This window comes from Coptis chinensis, chromosome 6 (genome assembly GCF_015680905.1).
Source record: "Coptis chinensis isolate HL-2020 chromosome 6, ASM1568090v1, whole genome shotgun sequence".
Classification (NCBI taxonomy): domain Eukaryota; kingdom Viridiplantae; phylum Streptophyta; class Magnoliopsida; order Ranunculales; family Ranunculaceae; genus Coptis; species Coptis chinensis.
In genome coordinates, this window is record NC_141461.1 from 37,583,027 (window position 1) to 37,606,552 (window position 23,526).

General features: G+C 41.4%; 2 protein-coding genes and 1 pseudogene across 2 annotated transcripts; 2 read left to right on the plus strand and 1 right to left on the minus strand.

Annotated features, from left to right (window-relative positions):
• Positions 1 to 7,185: 7,185 nt before the first annotated feature.
• Positions 7,186 to 7,572, plus strand: LOC147492847 (uncharacterized). Its single transcript, XM_086567660.1, has one exon. It carries the CDS (start codon positions 7,186 to 7,188, stop codon positions 7,570 to 7,572), a length of 387 nt encoding a protein of 128 aa, XP_086423786.1.
• A 4,085-nt stretch (positions 7,573 to 11,657) lies between these two features.
• LOC147492848 (uncharacterized) lies at positions 11,658 to 12,029 on the plus strand. The gene has a single exon (XM_086567661.1). The coding sequence runs from the start codon at positions 11,658 to 11,660 to the stop codon at positions 12,027 to 12,029; it is 372 nt and encodes a 123-aa protein (XP_086423787.1).
• Positions 12,030 to 22,923: 10,894 nt separating this feature from the next.
• Positions 22,924 to 23,271, minus strand: LOC147492849 (heat shock 70 kDa protein, mitochondrial pseudogene; annotated as a pseudogene).
• Between the last annotated feature and the right edge of the window lie 255 nt (positions 23,272 to 23,526).

A 23,526-nucleotide genomic window follows, 5' to 3' on the forward strand; every position in this document is an offset into this window, starting at 1 on the left:
GAGATGCTTTGTTGCAGGCTTATACCTGATGTACTTTTTGACAAGTTTGTAACAACATGGGTATGTCGAGTTTGATGAACTATATATTTTTAGGAAATAGATAATGTCCAATAAGTCTAATTCTAATTGCAAGAGGGAGTATCAAAGTAATTGGTTAGATTTGGTTATGTTGTAATAATTTGTTTGTTACACAGTAGTTTGATTATCTACTCTATCAAATTTGTTCACCTAAAGGACATGACGTTGGTTATCCACTATACAATCCCATTGAGTTGCGTGTTGGAATTCCTAAATACTTACACAGTTACACTTCCATACAACTTTCATTTTCTTTCAGTAGATAAAAGCTTGCTAGCAACTCATATTTATTTGGAAAAACTCGCAAATTACATTTTTCTGGTTGTTGGAAAGATTGGTTCAAGTACTAATTTGATTGTTTAAAGAGTTGAGTACATTCAGGAGTAAGATAAGAGAAGCCACCTCATGGACCTTTTTCATGCTCAAAGGGAGAATGGATCTCATGGAAAGGTAGTACGCTTGATATGGGTTGTTTCCTATAGCGTTCCCTACTATGTCACTGGATAATTTGTCAATGGCTTCATATATTCTTCTATTCTTCCTATCTTACTTTCCCCTTTTTAACTTGGTTTTTTTAGTATTTTATTGTGTGAACTGTTGTTTAGTGATTCCTGTTATTGCTTTCATAGCAAGCCCTGACTTTAATTTTTGTGGAGACAAAGAAAGGAGCCAACTCATTGGAATATTGGTTGTGCTCGAATGGTTTTCTAGCAACTACAATTTATGGTGATAGATCACAGCAGATAATTGGAACTGTAAAAGGTTTGGTTAGCGAATATATCCTATTTATTGTATTCCTTGCTCACTTCTTCAATGTTCAATTGTAGAATTATGTTTTCCTAGCTAAATGATCGATATGCATTTGTTTCTTATTAATGCCTAAAACACGTTAGTCATCTTGCTTAGAACGTCATTTTGAGAAGTGTCTACATTACTCTTTGTTCCTGTGTGTGTCTACAGTCTACACTTTGGTTAGTTGGTTTATATCACATCCTATTTATTAATATAGATGGGTCAAAGAGTAATTTTAGATATATCAAGAATTAGTTTTTGATGGATTGTGCAAGTACCTTAGGAAGTTATAGAGTGAAAATGAATAGTTGTATGGACAGACAGTCTTAACCATCTAATAAGAAATCTAGAGTTAAATAATTATTAGATAAGCTTCTAAGTTATTTTAAGTTAAAGAACAATACAAAAATGATGACATTTTTTATAGACTTATTCTAATGTGTTCCAAGTCATATGATTGTATTTGCAGGAAAGGGAGCATGCATTGAGCTTATTTAAGAATGGTCATCAGACTCCAATTTTGGTGGCAACCGATGTAGCGGCATAAGGATACACGTAAACGAAAGTGGCATACAAAATGTACTTTCCCCTTACTTTCATGTGAACCATTTGTGTTTTGTCAATGACTTAAATAAGTTCTAATTTGAACTCAAAGTTTTGGTTTACAACACAGGCACACCACATATATACCTGACATGAAGAAGGGAGAAAGTTGTACGATTCAGTAGTATTAAAAAAAAAAAAAATTATTGATAGTCATTTACTCTATTTAATATTGATTACTATCTTTCTTTCTTTTTTCCTTTGTGGTTAAATTGTAGGAACTGTTAAGAATATGAGCGACGTTTATTCTAAATCCTTGCATTACTGAAGGCGTCCTTGAAAGACACCTTTGCTACCGCTTGATGTTCTAGGCGGTAGAGCGCAATGGATCATTTAGGAGCTGATCGACAATACTATTTTTTGCATCTTATCTTTCTCGTTGTCGTATACATTGCACAACAGGAGTGGAAGGATCTGTGTCCATGAGCCGTTTTTTTCTTGCTATTATATAAAGATATTTTTGGTAATTCTGAGGAAAGGAGGAGCTCACTGGTGAAGTGGATGACGGTGAACTGCGACGCACCAAGTTGCTGCAAATCATTTTTACTATTTTTTTTATAGAGATGGTGATGGTACGGTTGTTTTGTTAAAGCATTGAAGGTCACAAGGGTATTGGAATGCTTGAGTTTAGCTAAAAAATATTCTTATGCATGAATATTTTTTGCTACGGCTAACTCACCTTGGAATAGTTTATTCCTATGATTCTTTAATTAACCATGCGGTTGGTGGTTGATCATGTGAGAGCCACACTGCTAATCATATTATGAATATATATATATATAATATGGTGTGTTGTAGGTATATCATTTGCTCTATATTTATATTATTTTTAATTGGTACTTTGCGCTTTTCTTTTTACCATGTGTTCGCCCATTGATTTTGGGGTCTAATCATCTAATGACACTTAGGCAAGTTTATGAACATCACAAAAATACTATGTGCATTGCCATCTTTACATTCCTGTTAGGGTCGTATAACTTTTGCACTGGGTTGAGATTAATCAAAGGTTGTGTACCCTAGGACATGGATTATTTTGGTAATCATTGCTTGCAAAGTTCATGCCCAAAGGACGTTAAGATATTTCCGTAGGCAACACATAAGATGTAGACATTTGTTAGTTCGTTTATAGGCTATGTGCATAAACAAGTCCCTTTTATAGGCGAGGATTGAATTGGTTTCCATACTAAATCAAACTCTTTAATAAGTATGGACGAAAGAAAGACGAAACAATTAAGTGTAGCAACTATATAAGAACAATATAGAGCATAAATTATAAGGAGAAGTCACGTAAAGTTAATACAAAGTTGATTTACATAATGGTGCCAACCACTTGAGCCTTCTATGTATATAAAAGGGTTTTTTCCTTAATGACGTATCTCTTCTATTTGGTCTATTGCTACAATGTACGAAACTGATGTCAGTTAAGTAATCTACAATTTTTTTAATTACTAACAATTGCTAAAAAGAAGAAGAAAAGGAATGCAAGAGATATTTTTCTGGCTTTTCGCATTTTCGGGTTATTTGAAAAAGGACAAGTATTTCTCGATTGCGTACTGCTTATGATTAATTGCTACTGATTATTCTATATGCCCATTCTTGATGCATAAAATGATGTTAGCAGCAAGATCACTGTCACTTTCTTCTTTGTCGTTCCATGATAAATACTTAAATGTGGATTTTTGTGGTTGCGGAACGACAATATTGGTACTCATGTGGAAATTGATGAGTGATATCACATTATTATATGTTTTCTCATTCATTTACTCATACTTTTGGTTGCAGACTAATCTTGGGTTCTTAAGATCTCGCTCCTAATTAGGAGACTGCCAGAAGAGCAAAAAATGGAGGTAAAATATCATACCCCGTTGTATGTGTACCAGTTGTTTCAACTATATAATTTTATTTCTTATCCCACCTATGTGTGAACCAAGAAAGAGGTCAATTCAGTGTAACTTCATAAACACATGAAAGATTCTTACCCAGTGATTATAATTCCCACTATTAGGAACTTCTCCACAATTTCTACCAAGATTCCAAACAATTCCCCTTAACTATTTCTTGCTTATCAAATTCAGCTTTGTAATTGTTTCAAGAAATCAACATTCCTAAAATGACTAGGCTTATTGTGGCTTTTTAATCTTCACCCTTAGTCCCTCACAATTCTGAAAGTAATGCAACATGCTCTAATCTCCTATCTTTCCTCATCCCATCCAAGTTTGCCATTGAATTGTAGAGAACTTATTGAGAAGGTATGTAAAACTTCCTATCCCAACTATAGATTCGAGAGATCATAGAATGCATCGAGCGATATTGGCAGGGATACCATATGGGTAAAAAACCTATACAGGGAGGCTTTGTGGGGTTTGACTGCCTCTATTGGCTTTCTTAGACTATTTGTTTTCTATATTGACATAGGGAGCAATGCAATGACAACAACATCATCTGCACAGTACTTTTTTTCCCTCCCCTTTTCTTTTGTACAAAGGGAGTGGAGCTTTAGAGGAAGCTATGTTGTTTGAAGTTTGAACTATGTATTGGTTTATAGATATGATCAAAGTATGCATAACATTTCTTTTTGATGCAGGAGGTTTTTAAAGGAATACATAAGAGACAACACAATCGTGTATGCTTGAGAGAATACCAAGTATGCCGAGATGATTGGGAATATATATTGACGGTGATTGTAGAGATAATAAAGCAACTGATGGTATACAGTACATATACATACGAACTGAGAGATGTGCTATTAGGGGAGCGCTAATTAGAAATATAACTGTAACTGTGAACTTAAATATTTTAGGAGCATAATGTGTATACAATCCATTAAGTTGTACCGAATACAGTGTATTGATCTTAATTTTGTGGGAATAGTTTAGCTAGATGGATATATTTGACATCATGAACAATAAGTTTTCTTTATCTCAAATTTTTGAAATTTTATATGACTACTCATTTTAATAGTTGTAGTTCTGACAAAACATGCAAGTTGCATATTTTAAATTAGCACAGATAAATTGTTTGTGAATTTCATTTAAAATTGGTAAAAGAGACTTTTTTAACACCAATTGACTATATTGTATCTAATTATGACTTTGTAAAATATAGTACTGCTTATGATCAAGGTTTAAATGATGGCACCATTTCTGATTAAGAACAATCTTTCTCATAATTTGTTATGAAGAAGTTGTGAGGCATTCTAGCTACTCAACGTTTTTGAATTGTATAGGTTATTAAAACATTGGTAATCCATGTGTTGCAAGAATATTGAGATGCAAGAATATTGAGAGATCGTACATGGCAACTTGGAAAACATAGAAGCTAATCCAGGTTTAGTTAGTTTAGGTAGGCACTTTGAGGCATGATTAACTATGATGTGATGACAATGAATGTTGGTGTTTGGGTTGCAAACTTGCAATTGGAGATCTTCTACAGGTATGATTGTACAAAACTTTTCTAAATCATTTACCTTCCAAAACTTACAATTTGTGGATTCACAAATGATAAGGGTTATTGCTGATTTCAAATGCAGAATATCTTAACTATCTATTATTTTATATTTAATAATAGTGTTTGACGAATTAAGTTTCAAGAAAAGCTCTTTGAAGTCAGAAATCGTAGCCTATAGTGGCAAGGATGTGAATTTGATTTTTTTTTTATGACAATTTTTGTAGAAACACTGCGGAATGATCAACAGAAGTGGATATTAGAGTAACTTTAATAATTAACGGAAAATCGGAAAATGGAAGCAAAAAAATTTAATTAAACCTTAAAGCACACAAGAGGGTGAGAATAATAGATATAGAATAAGTAATAATAATGTCTTGACAAATATAGTTCTGCATTTAAATTGACGTTAGTCTCTTTACGTTTGATCAGAATGTATATGTAGTTTTTGGACATGTAATTTGGTAGGGGTTGCAATGATTCATCATTATGCTTGATTACAAGTTGGTACTTCTTTCCAAATGTTATAGGTTAACACTTGGGCAATTTTGAAGTTTCAAAATTATACAAAAAAAAACTGATACTTACAAGCGTTTGAGCTTATTCTATCTAATTAATAACCTGCTTAGCAAACAATTTAAATTACAACAACAACTATAGTGTTTGTCTTTTGCTAATTACAAAATTATTGATAGCACGAGCTCATCTTACAGAGCAATGCACTTTCTCATCAAAAGGGAAATAATGACCATATTAAGGATTACTACAAATATTTTTTCCGAGTCATTAGAAAAACAAATAAAACAATTTTATTCAATATGACACCCGTTCGTAGGACGGGTTTAAAAACTAGTATTTACTGAAGTGTACTTCTACTTGCTCGAGTTTCAAGTCTATAGGTTTACTTATGCTTTTTATGTTTTAACTTGCAGGTCAAAGATGCTAAGGCTAGAATTGCTCTGAACAACAACTTTGTGAAGCTTGTGTCTTGTTATGACAATGAATGGGGCTAGAGGTGAAAACACTTCCTATGCTGAGACATGTTTCCCACTTCTTAACTGCATTATGGTTTATGTCTTGACTGTCATATCGGTTCCAAGAGTTGGCTGTTCACAAGATTTATTTTATTTAAATGACTACCACTGTTATCCACTCTGACTTGAGTTGTTTTTTCACGTAGGTCACATATGGTTGATCTGATTGTTCACATGGCTTCCGTTCAGTAAACTCATGTTCTGAAGCTGCACTTTGTTTAGCTGCAGCATGGTGCTACTAGTTGTCTAATGTCTAGGGAGAGGATTATTGGTAATAAAAATAATTGAGAGTGGATGATTTAATGTTCTCAAGTTCTCAAGATAACACTGTAATAGCATGATGTGTACCTCTTGGACCGAGTCCGCGGTGCAGCTTGATAGGGAGAAACATACGCAAGGACGAGGAGGAGCAGCGGATCAAGGCCGCAGAACCCTAGTCCACGGTGGCAAGTGTACGGTCGACATCGGGGTCGTAGGATGATAGGATAGGTGGACAGTCCCGAGAAAGAAAAAGGGAATATAAAAAGGAGAAGAGGTGGAGAAAAATAGGGGGCCACTGGAGAAAAAGAGAGAAGGAAGAAGAGGAAAAAGAAGAGAAGAAAAGAGAGAAAAGGAGGGTCCATACATTTTGGAGAAGAGTGAACTAGAGAGCTAGAGATTTGTGTAGTAGTGAATTAGGGGTCTATACATTTGGCACCGTCTTGTGGGGAAAGAGAATAGCAACTCAGAAATGGCACCGAAGAGAGCAGCGGGAAGGCCAAAGAAAGTTAGGGATCAGGAGCCGACACCGGAAGCTATGATAGAAGAGGGGGAAGAACTGGAAGAAGGACGAAGTGGGCGGAAGAGGCGTGTTTGATGCATGAAGAGATCAAAAGGCTGAGAGAGGAAACCGATGAGCTGCGGAGAGAGAGAAGATGGAGGAGGAGGCGGGGAAGAGCGGAGTGAGGAATCTGGAGACGAGGAGGAGACCATACCAAACCTAGTGGAAAACCCGGTGGCGGGGTTAACAATGGAGCAAGTCTAAGAAATGATAGACAATGATAGGGAAGCCAATCGGCGGCAGACGAAGGAGCGTGGGGGAGCGGCCAGCTAGGTGGTGGCTGGGTTGAATCATAACCCGTTAGTAGATGACATATGGGCATCAGAGGTTCCCAAACGATTCGCCCAGCCGAGGTTTGAGAGGTACGACGGCAAAGGAGACCCAGCGGACCACATCCATCATTTTAGACAACAGATGCCGCTATGGCAGGATGCTCGGTTTGATGGTCTGCGGTGCATGATGTTCCCGGCTAGTCTGAAAGGGGGAGCATCGAATTGGTACTACAGATTGCCGTCTGGGAGCATCAAGAACTTTCAAGAGTTGGAGCAGGCGTTCGTGGATCATTTCATACACCAGAAGAAGAGGGTGGTGGACATCGCGGCTCTATTCAATGTGCAACAACGGTCCGCGGAGTCAGTTAGAGTGTTCCTATGTCGATTCAAGGTGGAGACACTGAAAGTAGAGAATCTGGATAAGAGGACAGTGGTGATAGCATTTGAAAGGGGATTGCGTTCGGGAACCGGAGTTCACCAGTCCGTAGCAAAGAATGAGATAGCGACGTTACATGAGCTATATCCATGAGTGGAAAAATATATAAGATATGAAGACTCTATGCAAAAGGATTCTAAGAGGGCAGGGAAGGCTGTGTTATCTTTGGAGAAGGAATAGGAACGGCGAAAATCGGGGGCGTCGGAAAAAGAAAGTGGTAGATACCGCGGATACGGAGCACGAACGGAGGGAAGCCAGGAAGGGATCCGAAGGGAGTACAGGGAGAGGAAGCCATACCGCGAGGTCGAGCAAACTCCGTTGAACAAACCGCTCAGTGAGATTTTGCCCTTAATAAAGGGTTTACCAGGATATGAAGGACCGCGAAGTATGCTAGTAGAGATACCTGAGAAGCCACTCTGTGCATACCATCAGATAAGAAATCATGAGACAAATGACTGTTACGCTCTCAAGTGGTTGGTGTAGAGGATGGTGGAGAAAGGGAGGATGGGATAATTTGTGAGAGACGGCCGGAACGAAGAGCGAGTGCCGCAGCAGGGAAGAATACTGGGAACCATCAATGTAATTTACAGTGGGGAAGTTATGAGTCATAATGCCCATAGAGACAAGATACGGCGGACAGCGAGCATCTAACAAATTAATGAGAGGACGAATAGGCCACGGCAAAGAGAGGTCACAACGGCCAAGAAGGATAAAATCGTCTTTAGCAACGCAGACCTACGGGCAGTGGATTCGCCACATGAGGACGTGTTGGTCATCATAGTGGCAATGGGAAACTACATGGTGAAAAGGGTGTTGATCGATTGTGGAAGTGCGGTAGATCTGTTGTTCAGAGGAGCCTTGGAGGAAATGGGAGTTGATCCTAAGCAGCTGCGCCCTTCGCGCACTAATTTGTATGGATTTAACGGGAGTATGACAGAGCCCATGGGGGAACTCTTATTGCCCATGACGGCGGGGTTGGTGACCGTCTTCACCCGCTTCATGGTAGTGGATGCGGCTTCATAATACAATGCAATCTTGGGAAGGTGGTGGATTCATGAGATGAAGGCGGTCCCATCTACGTATTACTAGGTGATACGGTTCCCCACACCTACCAGCATGTATGAGGTCTACGGGGATCAGGTAACAGCCAAGAATAGTCACAAAGGAACCGTGAAACGTTTGATCGGCGGGTCAGAAGGAGAAACTTCCAACCTTAAGAAGAGGCTGGCATAGCAGTTACAGTGCACCTCTGGGGAGAGGGGTGATGAGGCGTCGGCGGATCCCAAGACGCTTGACGAGATAGAGGTAGTGAATATTGGGATAGGAGAAGAGGAGAAGATCACGTCGATATGGTCAAGTTTGCCTAAGGAGTGGAGGACTAAGTTGATACAGTTATTGTTAGATAATAGAGATGTCTTTGCATGGATGATAGAGGACGTTACAGGGTTGGACCCAGAGTTCGCATGTCACCACCTATATATGAGAGAGGATGCCAAACCAGTGAGACAAAAATTGCGAAGTCTCAGACTGAAATACGCGGAGGGGATTCGGGAAGAGATTGGCAGATTGAAGGGGGCAGGGATAATCCGAGAGGTGGAGTTCACGGACTGGTTATCAAACATAGTCGCGGTACCGAAAAAGAATGGGAAAGTACGTATGTGCGTGGACTTTACCGATGTCAACCTGGAGTGCCCGAAGGACAGCTATCCCATGCCGCGAGTAGACGAGTTGGTGGACAGGACGACCGGGTTTGAAATATTTTCTTTCATGGACGCCTCGATGGGGTATAATCAGGTTACGATGTATAAGCCAGACCAAGAGAAGACATCATTTGTGGTGGAGGGCGGTACATACTGCTACACAAGGATGCCATTTGGTTTGAAAAATGCAGGGGCAACCTTCCAGCGGTTGGGAGAAAAAATGTTCGCAAGCAAGATCCGGAGGGGAATCGAGATTTATATAGATGACATGGTGGAGAAAAGCATGACAGAGGAGGAACATATAGAGGGGTTATGGGAAACGTTCGGGATACTACGTAAGTACAATTTGAAACTGAATCCTGAGAAGTGTACTTTCGGGGTGACTATAGGGAAGTTCTTGGGCTATATTGTTACTCATAGGGGAATCGAGGCTAATCCCGAGCAGATAAGGTCCCTGGTAGAGATGCCATCGCCGCAGAATGTGAAGGAAGTACAGCGGTTAGCAAGAAGGGTAGTGGCACTGAATAGATTCATTTCCAAGTCATCCGATAAATGCAGACCGCTGTATCAATTATTAAGGAGCACACGGACTTCGTATGGACCGCGGAGTGTGAGGAGGCATTCCAGAACTTGAAAAAATATTGGGGCAAAGCGCCTTTGCTATCACGGCCCTAGATCGGGGAAAAGTTGTATTTGTACTTAGGGGGCCACGGAGTATGCGGTTAGTTCAGTTCTAGTGCGTGTGGTGGACAAAATAGAGAAGCCAGTGTATTTTCAGAGTAAGACTCTGTTAGATGCAGAGACGTGGTACAATAGGATTGAGGTATGCCTTGGCGCTAGTTTTCTCCACCCTCAAGCTGAAACCCTAGTTTGAAGCACATGTGGTAGTGGTAGTAACGAATCTGCCTCTGAGACAAGCACTGAAGATAGAAAATTCGGGTAGGATGTTGAAGTGGGCAGTGATACTGAGTTCCTATGAGATACAATATCAGATAAGGACCGCGGAAAAGGCGTAGGCAATGGCTGAGTTTTTGGCGGAGTTTCCTGCAGAGGATCCCACCTGGGGAGAGGAAAAAATTATGGAACCAGAACGAGAAGGTGAGCCGGATATCCTAGACCCTTGGGATAAGAGAAATGGGTGGAGGGTGTTCGCCGACGGATCAGCAACAGATACCTGCAGCGGCATAGGGGTGGTTTTGGTTACGCCCGACAATAGCATAATAGAGCAAACCATGAAACTAGGGTTCGCGACATCTAGTAATGAGGTAGAGTACGAAGCAGTGATTGCAGGATTAAGAATGGCCGAAGATCTGGGAGTGGAGGAGTTGATAGTATATTCTGATTCAAACTTAGTGGTGTGCCAAGCGAATGGAGAGTTCACAGCTAGATGCCCCAGGATGGCCAGATATTTGGAGGTGGTGCGTAAAAGGTCTGCGAAGTTCACAAAGCTCTGTTTCCTTCATTTAGGACGGGGAGAGAATAGACATGTTGATGCCCTGGCATATGTAGCGGCTGCCATACCTGGGTCGGAGGAAAGAACGATACGTGTGGGAAGACTGGAAAAATCGAGCACCGAGGAGATGATAGAGATTTGTCAGGTCACAGAGGAGAAAGAGAGTTGGACGGATCCAATTAAGGACTTTTTGGCTGGGAAGGAAGTGACAGATAAAAAAGAAAGAAGGAGATGGGAGCAAACTTCTCAGAGATACGTTCTACTAGAAGGAGAGCTATATCGAAAAAACTTCAATGGGCTGCTATTAAAATGTTTGGGTCCGCGGCTATCGCATGAAGTGTTGGCAGAGTTACATGAGGGGGATTGCGGGAGCCACTCAGCGGGGAGAACGACGACCCATCGCCTACTGACACAAGGGTATTTTTGGCCCCACATGAAAAGGGATGCTGTGGAATTTGCAAAGAAATGTGACAAATGCCAGAGATTTGCCCAGCTGATATTCGCCCCCGCAGAACCCCTTCATAACGTCTCAAGTTCGTGGCCTTTTGCTATGTGGGCAATGGATATAGTGGGGTCGCTGCCCATGGCCAGCGGCAAAAAGATTCATGCTCGCGGCAACGGATTATTTCACAAAATGGATTGAAGTCGTGCCCTTACAACAGGTGAAGGAAGCACAAATCATAAAGTTTCTATGGGAGAATATCATCTGCAGGTTTGGGTTGCCATACGTAATCATCGCGGACAATGGTACTCAGTTTGCGGGAGCGAAGGTGGCCAAGTTCTTGCAAGCCTATAAAGTGAAATAGGGGTTCTCGGCCCCTTACAATCCCGAGGGCATCGGGTAGGTAGAGGCATCTAACAAGATCATCATGAACAATCTTAAGAGGAAATTGGAGGACAAGAAAGGGGCATGGGCCGATGAGCTGAATCACGTTCTATGGGCCTGCCGGACCACACCTCGGTACTCCACCCGAGAGACTCCATTTTCCTTGGCCTACGGGGTGGAGGCCGTGATCCCCTCGGAAATGGTGGCAGCTACAACGCGAACGAGGTCCGTGGAAGAAGGATCAAACTGGAGAATATTGGCAGCGGACCTGAATTTAGCAGAGGAGAGAAGAGACACTGCATGCATAAAATTGGAGGAGTATCACCAGAGATTGCAAAGACAGTACAACCGTAGGGTCAAGCCAAGGCAGTTCCGGCTAGGCGACCTGGTGCTCCGCCGAGTGACACCTAGTACCAGGGAAGAGAAAGATGGAAAGTTGGGCCCGAACTGGGAAGGACCGTATACGGTGGTGGACATTGGAGGGGTGGGCACATACAGATTGCGGACACAAGAAGGCAATCTGATAGAGAAACCATGGAACGTGAAGATGTTAAAAAAATTCCACACTTGAATGTAAGGGAAATGTAATACATGAATTTGTGGATGTATGTAAATATATAATACACCAACACTTTTGAGAGGAAATCGCCATTTGTGAAAGTAGGAGACTTAAATAAAACATGAAACTGAGAATGCCAGTGAGACATCGGCGGTGCTGGCACAAAACCAAATTTGAACCCAGCGCCTCCCGAAAGCTATGAATCTCGCGGAGCAGGGAGAGAGGCATGAAACACACATGGGGCATAGAGCCTGAAGATGGAGAGAGACAACGAAGGGGATGAGCCCATCGCTGATGTGAGGCGCCGAGAGGAGCTGGGGCAAGAGGAGTGCCCCCAAGAGATGTGCCGAGAATACCGAAACCGCGGAGTGGGATGAGCCCTCCGCGGGGGAGCAAATCGCACATGGGGCATTAGAACCCCGTGTGGAGAGAGACAAATGAGAGGGGAAGAGCCCCGCCCGACACATGAGGGAGCTAGGAGGAGGAGTCGTGGTTATAGAATCAAAAGGAGGGGAGAGGCCTCATTCAACTCCCCGTGGTTATAGAATCAAGAGACAGCAGAGGGGAAGAGCCTTCCGCTGACCTGTAGCTAGAGGGAGTCGAGGGCAGGAGGAGCTGCCTCATGCGACTCCCCATGGTTATATAATCCGCGGAGTGGGAGGAGCCCTTCGCGGATTATAGAGACTAACGACCTGTGTGGGAGGAGGCCAAACATAAAGAGAAATATTAGGAAGGTGGAGTACTCCGCAGAGATATTCATCCACCTCGAGTCTGTTACTAATACAAGGAACCAATTGTGGAGCACAGAGGCTGGATCACAACTAAGGGGATAGCCAGACTCAGAGGAAAGGGCTAAGCGCGGGTTACAGGAGAGAGACGAGAAAGAGAAGTGCTCATCCAATTGAACTAGGATCTCTGGTAACACTAGCCGTTGTTAATAAAGGGTCAAGAGACACAGGATTGATTATGCAAATAGACAAATCAGAAGAGATAGAGATGACAAACATGCTTAGCAAAATCGAACTTCATGGGAAAGAGAGTAGTGTGCAAGCATAAGCGTAAACATAAACGGATGGGAAACCCCGTGAATATCCAAACACAAACAGAAATGATCAAACAAATGTAAGGCCATAATTGGCTCAGAGGGAACAAAGTGACTTATTACAAAAGACAGAGTATTTCTATTGCTTCTCGGATGGGGAGTCAGCAGCAGTAAGGACAGCGGACACTTCTTCAGAGGGTTCAGTAGTGAGGGCTGCAGTAGCATGCTCCGAGCTCCCAGTGTGGGTCTCTTCGGTGGTCGCGGCTATCAGAGAGTTTTCTTCATGCACTGGGGAGCGGGGAATGGTCTCGATGGCGCTCACCTTTTCGCGGACTTCGTCGGAGGGGTCGGCGGCTAGGGTGGAAGGCTTGTCAGGTAGAAGCCGCCCTTCCTGGGTGAGTCGGACAAGCTCTGCTTGGATCTTCTTGGCAACCCGTTTCTCAGCCAGGGTCTTGAAGCATTCACGGAGAATAGCCATATCGTCTTGATGTTGCTGGAGCAGAGTGGCGGTAGTAGCCTCATGTTCTTGGCGGAGTGAGGTGACGGCGGCTTGGTGTTGTTGTGACAGTTTAGATAGGTGTAGTTGATGGTGTTCAAGGAGCTGTTCCCGCTGATTGCTGAGACGGTCATTCACCGAATCCATGTAGGATTGATAAGACGATTCTGTGGAGTGCAGTTCGTCCTGGGCCTTGAGTTGTTAGCAGCGCCAACTCAGCTTGGAGATCGGCATGGGCGGCCTTCAGACCACAAGGGCCATTGACCTCTTGCTCCAAGGCAGCCAGTTTGTTCTTGGTGCTGAGAAGACAGCGGATCATGAAAGAAATGTCCAAACTCACCTAGAGACAGAAACATAGAGATAAAAATAAAAAATAAAAAATAAAAAAAAACATACCCGTTCCCAATTGGTATAAAAGGAAGTGCGGTGGGTGTCAAATGAATCCCCATCGGCGTATGCGATGTCCCTGGGCAGATGGGAGTTGTAGAACAAGGAAGAAGCTACGGCCACATTATCCAGAGCGGAGTCAGCAGTGGATACTCGGCGGTTACACACATTGAAGACGGGCGTAAGTCTTGGCGGGAGCTAGGTCGAAAGCTTGATGGAAATTTGGTGGAATCGGTTCTTTACCAGGCCGGCGAATGCTAGGGGAAGAGACCGCGGATGGAAGCGAAGAGTTAAGGGTGGATGGTGTGTCGCCCACAGAGGTCCGCGGAGTGACAGGGACGGACCCTTCGGAGGTTGAGGTCCGCTGCCTCTTGGACGGGGGCATTTCAGTAGGTGCCCTCACCTCAGACGGGGAGACTTCAGTCACCTCATCCTCCTCGGAGTCACTGTCAAAAAGTTTCTGCTTGTGAACGTCCATGTCATCGGTAGGAGAGGTGGGAGAGGTATACTGGTCGTCCCAGTGGGAAATGGATCGGTAAGAGGGGATGTCTTCGGGCGCAGAGTTGGCAGGAGAGTCACAAGATCTGGGGGGTTGAGAGGAGGTGCGAGGACAACGGCGGTGGGAGGAGGAGATGCGAGACCTTTTCCGGATAGGGGGAGATGCTCTGGGTTTCCGTTCTTTGGGAGGAGGAGGGCGGTAGAAGGGAGCAGAGAATCCATGGAAAGTGTGCAGACTGGGGATTTGTAACATAGGGGTAGCGGTGGTAGGATGGATGCCCAAGTGACTGGCTTGATCAGGTCCGAGATCGCGGAGTCTGTGGAAAATGGGACAAGACACGCCGGAGTAAGTTTGGGATTTGGAATCTGGCCGCCAACCTACAAAACAGAGAAGATCAGAGCGTTAGAGTATAACGGTAATAATGCAATAAGAGAGAAGGGAAGTACAAAGATACATACTCACCACGGGGGATGAAGGCTAGGTGGTTAAGAGTTAAATCTGAAGGAAGGTCCGCGGATAGAAATTGTCTCAATACGTATAAAGGGTAATGGTGCCATACTTTGTCAAAAGAGGTAATGCGGAGCAAGAGGGGTAATTTCTGAGGACGCACCCAAAATGATTGGTAGCCCACACCGACATCTTTAGTGCTTTTCTTAAGAAAATAGTGGGAGAAGATATCGCGGCTGGTTATTTTGGGCTCGCCGATTCTATTATGAGCATTCGTGGCATACATAGTTCTCCAGAAGTTTCCTATACCTTGACAGGGGGGAATGTTGAAATGATTACACACCTCGACATCCAAGAGAGTGAGGGGCAGCCGCAGCCCGACAATAATTTGCCCCACCGTGATCACAAGGTGCCCAGGTCGGCGGGGAACCAAATGAGGGTAATGGGTGATGGATGGCACATGTTCTAGGGTTATGTTGGCCGGAATGCCGTAAGTAGCCCTAATCGCGCCTAGATCAGGGCGGCGGCATCGTGAGGGTGGAGGTAACAAAGAGGCTGGGTGCCCGGAGGTGGAAGGGGCGGCAGTGGGGGTAGGAGGAGGCGGGGATGCTATCCGAGGCGAACGGGAAGGGGAAGAGTTGCCAAAGGTAGAATCCGACATCGGAAAAATGAAGGGACAGGTGCAGATTATGGAAAGAACGCACTATCTAGTTGAACAAAAGTAATACAAGCCTAGAAAACGTACCAAGGGGAGCAAGGAGAGTAGATACACCGGAGTTAAAGTCCGAAAGGAGAAGAGAATCGCTAAGAAACCAGTAGTGTGCGCGCAAACCGGAGGGTGATTGGAAGGGAGTGAAGAGCAGTGGAAAATCAAAGGAGAGAGAAAGTGAAGTGAGGAAGGGGGAGAGGGAAGGGTATTTAAATGGAGAAGGGCAAAAAAGTAATTTTAGGGGTCGTGGAGCTCGAGGGGTGATGGAGTAGCCTCCAAACAAAGCGGTGACACACGGACCGATGGCACACAAAAGATCGAGGGACGGCTGAAATTGCGCGTGATGAGTGCAATAAAGTACACACGCAAACCAAGAAAAAGGAAGGGGCATTGGAGAGAGAATAGCGGTGAGTGTTCTCGACCCCGGATCCATTAATAGGATCGCGGAGTCGAGAAGGGGCATTTGTAATAGCATGATGTGTACCTCTTGGACCGAGTCCGCGGTGCAGCTGATAGGGAGCAACATACACAAGGACGACGAGGAGCAGCAGATCAAGGCCGCGAAACCCTAGTCCACAGTGGCAAGTGTACGGTCGACATCGGGGTCGTAGGATGACAGGACATCAGAGTCCCGAGGAAGAAAAGGGGAATATAAAAAGGAGAAGAGGTGGAGAAAAAGAGGGGCCGCTGGAGAAAAAGAGAGAAGGAAGAAGAGGAAAAAGAAGAGAAGAAAAGAGAGAAAAGGAGGGTTCATACATTTTGGAGAAGAGTGAACTAGAGAGCTAGAGATTTGTGTAGTAGTGAATTAGGGGTCTATACAGGCACTGAATCTTTAGTTATCCTCCCTTTTGCTATCTCTACCATATGTAGTACAGTCATATTTTTACGTTATCTTCCTTGTTGTTTATCATCATCTTTGTTGGCAAACTGGAGCCATATAGGTTGATTATGGAGTACTTGTTTTCTTTGGCTAATCAACCTTCCTCAGCCTTAAAAACATGTTTTTTCGTTGCAAGTAAGAAAAGAAACTTAGCAGAAAAAGCTTGAGCAGGATTGCTATTTCACATTTAGACATCACCCGAAAATTAAAAATATACTTGCTTCAGTTTAGATTTTGGTGGAATAATTCTTCCTATAGTACGGCCAGTGCAAGGAAATAATGGTTTATTTAGGGATCAATATCAGCGTCTTTCTGGTCCATAGGAGGGAAATCGTCTTTCTGCTCTAGGATAATAGAGCAGAGGAATGTTTTTGCTGTGCGATCATTGCAGGTAAACTATTGAAAATCTGAAAGTATGTGTTTTGTTTGCTTCGGACCGTGGCTATATAGCTGATGGGAGCCAGCAAAATCTCCTTCCTAGTTTCTAACGTATTGGTTGGAGTACTCTCTCTTAGACCATGTATTGCCATCGTTCGAATGTTACGATCGGAGAACCGTGACAAAAGTTAAAGGATACTTGGAAGTTGGAACTGTCTTAGTTATGGATGTATTACTCTATTTTATAGGCTTATTAGAGGTTTAAATTCAACCCTTTAGAAAGCTTGGAAATTAGGAAGCTGCAATTTCCAAAGAAACTCAGCTAAAACCATCAGGCACATACCAATATGGTTCAAAACTGAATAAAAAGTAAAGCACAAGAGACGGGACTTATTTGCCACTCTGCTCCCCTGGACTGTTCCTTACGCATCATTGCACCGAAAAGAACAAGACAAGCACAAGAACACTTCAAAAGATGGACTCTAAAGCATATAGAATATGGCAGCGAGAAATCGCACGGCGTGTTATAGTTGAAGTAAGCTTCTAGCATGGCTGTTGAACAGAGATTTCAGAATGCCCACAAAAGAATTTACTTATGAGATTTCTAATAGACACCTATGGGATAATTTTGATTATACACCACTACACCTCTACAATTTTGCTAATTTTGTGAAAACAAAAAATTGAAAAATGAATTCACTGTGCTTTATTTGTCATATACAGTAGTCCCCAACTGTTTACAAAAAGTGTTGACCTACAACCACAGTAACTGCAGGTTGATCTGCAATACAATCAACCTTCAACTCCCCATTCCCATTCTGAATTTCTGATTTCAGTTTGGAATGATCCCTTGATAGTAAATAGGTCTGTAAACCATCAGCATACTTCTTATCTCCTGAATATAGCACAAGAATAGCATCCGAGATAAATTTTTACTCTTAATCCCCAATTTCAAATCAATCTTGTGTTCGACTAGCAAACCATGACAATCCCAACCAAACCTACGGGTGACATGATGACTAATCATTGTCTGGTAACGTGTAACTATGTCTTTAATTGTACCAGCTAGAAGATGACCGTAGTGTGGTAAACCAGTTGCGAAGGGTGGGCCATCGTAGAATACGAATTCGGGTTGGTTTCGGACTTTTTTAATTGGGATTGGAAGGCGGAGATTTGATCCCACAGTTCTAAGATTATTTCTTCTTCTTTTGGAAATGAATAATTTTTGAGTAATACTTGTCACACTCCGATTGCATCTCTCCACACCCTGTGCAAGAAACTGTCTCCACACCCCTGCAAGTTGGTCACACACCCCATCACCACAGAGTGTGTTAACTGTTCACACACAAATTTTCGAGTTTTTCACTGAATGATACATACTATGTAGCAGACCATTTTATAGATGATACATACTATATAGCATCCTATTGTACCCCATTATCACTTGGTTCTCACTATTTTTATTGGAAGTTTTGGTCTGCCAAAGTAAGGATGATACATACTATGTAGCATACCATTTTCTGGATGATACATACTATATAACATCCTGTTGAGCCCTATTATCACTTGGTTATCACCATTCTTACTGGAAGTTTTGGTCTACCAAAGTAAAAATTATACATACTATGTAGCATACCATTTTCTGGATGATACATACTATATAACATCTTGTTGAGCCTCATTATCACTTGTTTCTCACCATTCTTACTAGAAGTTTTGATCTGCCAAAGTAAGAATGATACATACTTTGGCAAGGCAAGCTGCCAAAGTATGTATCATCCTTACTTTGGCATGTGGTTAAACACATGAGGCCCGTTAGACAAATTTGACGGATTGGGATGGAAAATAGACGGAGGTACTAAACTGAACCAAATTAAGAGTTTGTGGTACTAATAGGCAATAAACAAAGTACATGTACCATTTAGAAAAAAAAAATGAAAGTATGTGGTACTAAATAGTCAAAAACTCAAATTGATCGAAGTCCACACGAAGCAATCTCCTAACAGTTTTCTGACAGATTATAATTTCTGACATATTAGTAGATTATTACACATTTTGAAATATTCTACCATTTACAGAGCACTTAACATTCTAACATATTAATACAATTTACAGAGCACTTAACATATTTTGACATATTAATACTATTTACAAAGCACTTAACAAAAACTAGTTAACACAATTTCAGACATATTCTAATACATTCTGCAATTTCTAACTAGTATATATACATACACAAAATAAATATTAAAGCAAAAAATTTGTTAGTACAAGGATAGTTACGAATGGTCTAAATCTATAACATTTTTTGGAACCCTTTTATACTACTTCACGATCCTTGGTCCCATTATAGTTGCTCAATCCCAAGTTTCTGTCCATGCAAATGACTCCCATCCTGGAACAAGTGGCAGAATAGGACTATCATCTTCAAGCATGAGTTTCACAAAATGTGTGCCTCCTCCAATGTGGCCTATTGCCGCTTATCCGACATGAGTTGGATGGGAGCGATCCACAAAGGAAAGTATGACATACATTCTTTCTCTCCAATGACGACAAGGACACACTGAAAAGTATTAGCAGCTAAAAATCTCATTGAAGGAAGTTCAAACCATTCATTAGGGTTCATCGTATATGGAACTGTACATCGTAGATTTGTCTTGATCGCTTCTTTTCGTTCTTCTCCACCCATCATTAAAGTATAATCTGCCTCATGGGAAATCAACTTTGTCAACATAAGAGCCCTCACAGTAATCCATGCATCATCTCCATTAGACCCTAAGCATCGTGCAATCGCGCTAAATCCACAATGTCCATTCGGTTCAACATCTTGCCAATCCACAATGATGAAGTCTCGTATCAATGGATTTAAGTCACGTAACCTATCATCCCAATTAGGCCCAATTTCAGGTAAATCTACAAACACTTAAATATGAGTTCCTCTTGGTTTTCTTTTGCATGGTACCAACTTCTTGCCTTTACTATTCTTGCTTTCTTGACTTGCAATTTGTTTCTCAACTGTTTGTGCATACTCGAAAGCTGAAGGCTCTCTCTTTGTTTCACTTTTACTTTTACAAGTCTTCATACCAATTTTTATTCCAGGTGGCCTACCCTCACATTGGTGTTAACCCGAGGCTCTCGCATGAAAGTTGCCTTTGGATCACCTAGTTCTACACACTTTTTCAACATCAAAACCTTTTGTTCATCTGAGAGCGATTGAAACTTCTTTTGAATCTGTGCAAGCTCGGGCTGAATATCAACGGACCCATTAGGAAGATCAATCGGAGTGCTACTAAGTTGTCTCCACCTAGGGTGTATTAAAGATAAGGGGATGCTTCTCCTACTAATTAGAACAATTTCACATAACTCATGCACACAAGGAAGCCCATACATACTCTTGTAAACACAACGACAACGAATTTCATCTGTCCCAATTCTAACAGACCTTATTAGCTCTTTTGCTATCAAATCCAATGCATCTCTAGAAATATACCCTCTAAGTTGTACATATGTGTTTTGTTTGTAACGATGATCCCAGAGATTCAAGCTCCTATTAAAAGAACTTTCAATTTCTGTCACTTGTTTTGTCAAGAGATTATTAATCAAATTAAAGTTTCGGCAGAAGTTACCATTGCTAGAACTCGGTTACTGCCCGAAGTAACCGAGGAATGCATACTTTCAACTCGGTTACTGCTTGAAGTACCAAAATGCATATGGAGATCTATCCAAGTTGAGACAAACCTTTCTTTGTACTTCGAAAGCCACTGGTCTTCTATGTATTCCACCACATCATAATGATCTCCGTACTCAAGTTTAAAACAACGTAGGTGTTCCAAGTACTCAACTTCAGTTCGAGCTGTTCGAGCTGTTATCACTGTTTCGAACATAAACATAAATTGTTCATACTCAACAAATTTCTCAAATGTTTTTTTGGCCTTTGTCTTAATGTTCCTCTTGATGTGAACTCGACACAAGAAGTGTGTAGCTTCATGAAACACTATAGCTATCGCATTCATAAATGCCAACTCACAATCAGTCATAATTATCTTTACAGAAGTAGCTTTGTAGTCCAAAATATCATGCAACCTCTTCAGAACCCAAAGGTAAGAATCTTCTTTCTCACTCTCCAAATACCCAAAAGCAATACAGAATGTCTTCATCGTGGATGTGAACCCAACAACTTCAAACAATGGCATCTTGAACACATTCGTCTTGTATGTGCAATCCATGACAATGACCTCGGGAAAACACTTTGCCAAATGAACTGATTGGGGATGTGCAAACAACACATCTCTACATTCACCTGTCACTGGATTATCCCTATGAAACTCTGTGTAACCAAATTCATCTAAATTTCTTAGAAATTCTTGTATTTGGTTTCTTCCACTCAATCGAACCAACTGATTCTTGTGATAATAATTGTATAAAGTACTTTTGTTTGACAAATTGTTATCATCTCTCTATTTCAAGAGGAGTAAAATATAGACAAATCTTGAACAATCAATTTTTCTTCAGCTTTTAACCTTCCAACGTATTCACGACCTATAAGATGCTCTCCCATAGTATAATTATGAGTTTCATACATAACACTCACTATCCGCCCACCTTCGTTTCGTAATTCCCCTTTCAACACAAATGGACAGCTATATTTCTTCGAACTGGATTGCCTATATTCTTTCATTTTTTTGTTCAATATTTTTGGCTTTATGGATGGTCTAAATTTCCCATTCCTTTTCGCAACTCAAGAAAACTCTAGGTCTTCGCCCCAAGTCCTAAATTATCAGACCTTGATATCACAACCACAACTCCAACAGTCATACTAACTGTCAAACACCATCGGATCAACGAGTGATGATCTTCGAAGACCTGCGTAAACCCTTGATCTTAGATACTATTAACGAAAATTTATTTTTTTACTAAGTTATTGATAAAATAAATAAAAAATACAAGCTTTCAAATTATTACCTCAATTGTTGTAAATGATTCAGTTATATCAGGATATCTAATTTTAACATTGTTGTAAAGTTCATCATCGGAACAATAATTTGATTACAGTAGTCTTAAAGCTGATTCTATGTCACTTAGAGAACCTTGAAAGTTATCATTTTGATTTTGGATGGAGAATTTATCTTGAATGTTGCTTCCACCACTTGAGTCCATTCTCAAAGTGAAAATCTGGTGGGAATAACAACAATTTTGTGGGAGACTCAAGACTAACCTAAGAGAACAAGAGAGGGAGGGGGAGAAATTTCAGAGAGCATGAGTGGTAGGAGTGTTGGTGGAGTTGTAAGTATGGTGAAGAGCAAAGAGTGAATATGCTGGATGTCTGAATTACAATGGGGTGTGGAGAGAGCTATTTAAGGGTATAATGGTCATATTAACAAAGAATGGGGTGTGGAGAGAGCACTAGTTGTTTTTGGAAAAAACTTGTCGTGTGTAGAGAAACAATCAGAGTGTGACAAGTATTAATCTAATTTTTTCCTTCACACACTTCTTCCATAGTTACTGTTAGGTTAATCAAACTTCATCACTATGGGCCACTGTATTTATAGAGAGAAGAGGACAGTTTCCAATTTTAACGTGGACTCTAATTATTTAATTAAACTAGCAATTTGGCCCGACTTATGGCTGGACTGGCTACATAGATAGATAATGACTCAAAAGCCTAAAATCCACTTGAATAAATAATATATGTATATTGATAGCTAATGATTCATTGCATACTTTGTTTGAAGGGTTTATATTTTTCTAATATTTTTTGAAGGGGATTGCAAGCTTTCAAACCTTGATCTAGTAAGTGTAATGTGTACACATATCTTTTCTGGCTGATGCATCAACAGTAGCAAAAGATAAATCGATATCAATTTCAAATCTAGATGAGAGTCCTAGCTTAGCTTTCTCAACTGCTTGACGAAGCATTTGGACAGCTAACTTGGAGATTATATTGTAGCATCAATCCCATGAATGCATTTGGTCTCACTCACCAAATACTCCACTATGACATTGTCAAAGTCCTCCCCACCCAAGAAAGGATCATGTTTTCCTACAATGTTGAGATCACCATCGGAAATTCATAGTATGGAGACATCAAACTTCCTACCACCAAGATCACAGATTCCTATTAGACCTTCCTTGTTAATCAACCCATAAGATATTGCAGCAGCAATAGGCTCATTAATAAGTATCAGTGGATGTAGCCCTGCCATTAACCCAACATTCATTATTTCCTTATAATGAACATCAGTAGTCTCTCTTGGAAAAGCAATGATGGCATTAGATACTGACTTTCCGTAGTACTTCTCTGCAGTCTGTTTTATGCCTTTCAGAATCATGGCAGCAATATTTGTTGGAGAATACTTCTTTCCATAGGCAACACACACATCTCCATTAGGAGCTCTGACTATCTTATAGGAAACCATTTTAATTTCTTTCAATTTGGACCAGTAGGGTCATCATATTTTCTGCCTAAAAGACGCCAAATCCTAGTAATCGTGTTTGTTGGATCGGTCCCCGCCAAACTCTTTGGCTGCGGTCCAATAATAAAATTCCCCTCACGGTTAGCTTTCTCCTTCCATAATGACTACACGTGACTCGCTAGTTCCAAAATTGATATCGAAATCAAGAACAACAATTTTTGTAGCATCTTTCTTCAAAATCCCCAAAGGTCTCTTGGG

Excerpts from the sequence above, each read along its gene's own strand:
- LOC147492847 (XM_086567660.1), top strand. The coding sequence starts at position 7,186 with ATGCCGCTATGGCAGGATGCTCGGTTTGATGGTCTGCGGTGCATGATG.
- LOC147492848 (XM_086567661.1), top strand. The coding sequence starts at position 11,658 with ATGGTGGCAGCTACAACGCGAACGAGGTCCGTGGAAGAAGGATCAAAC.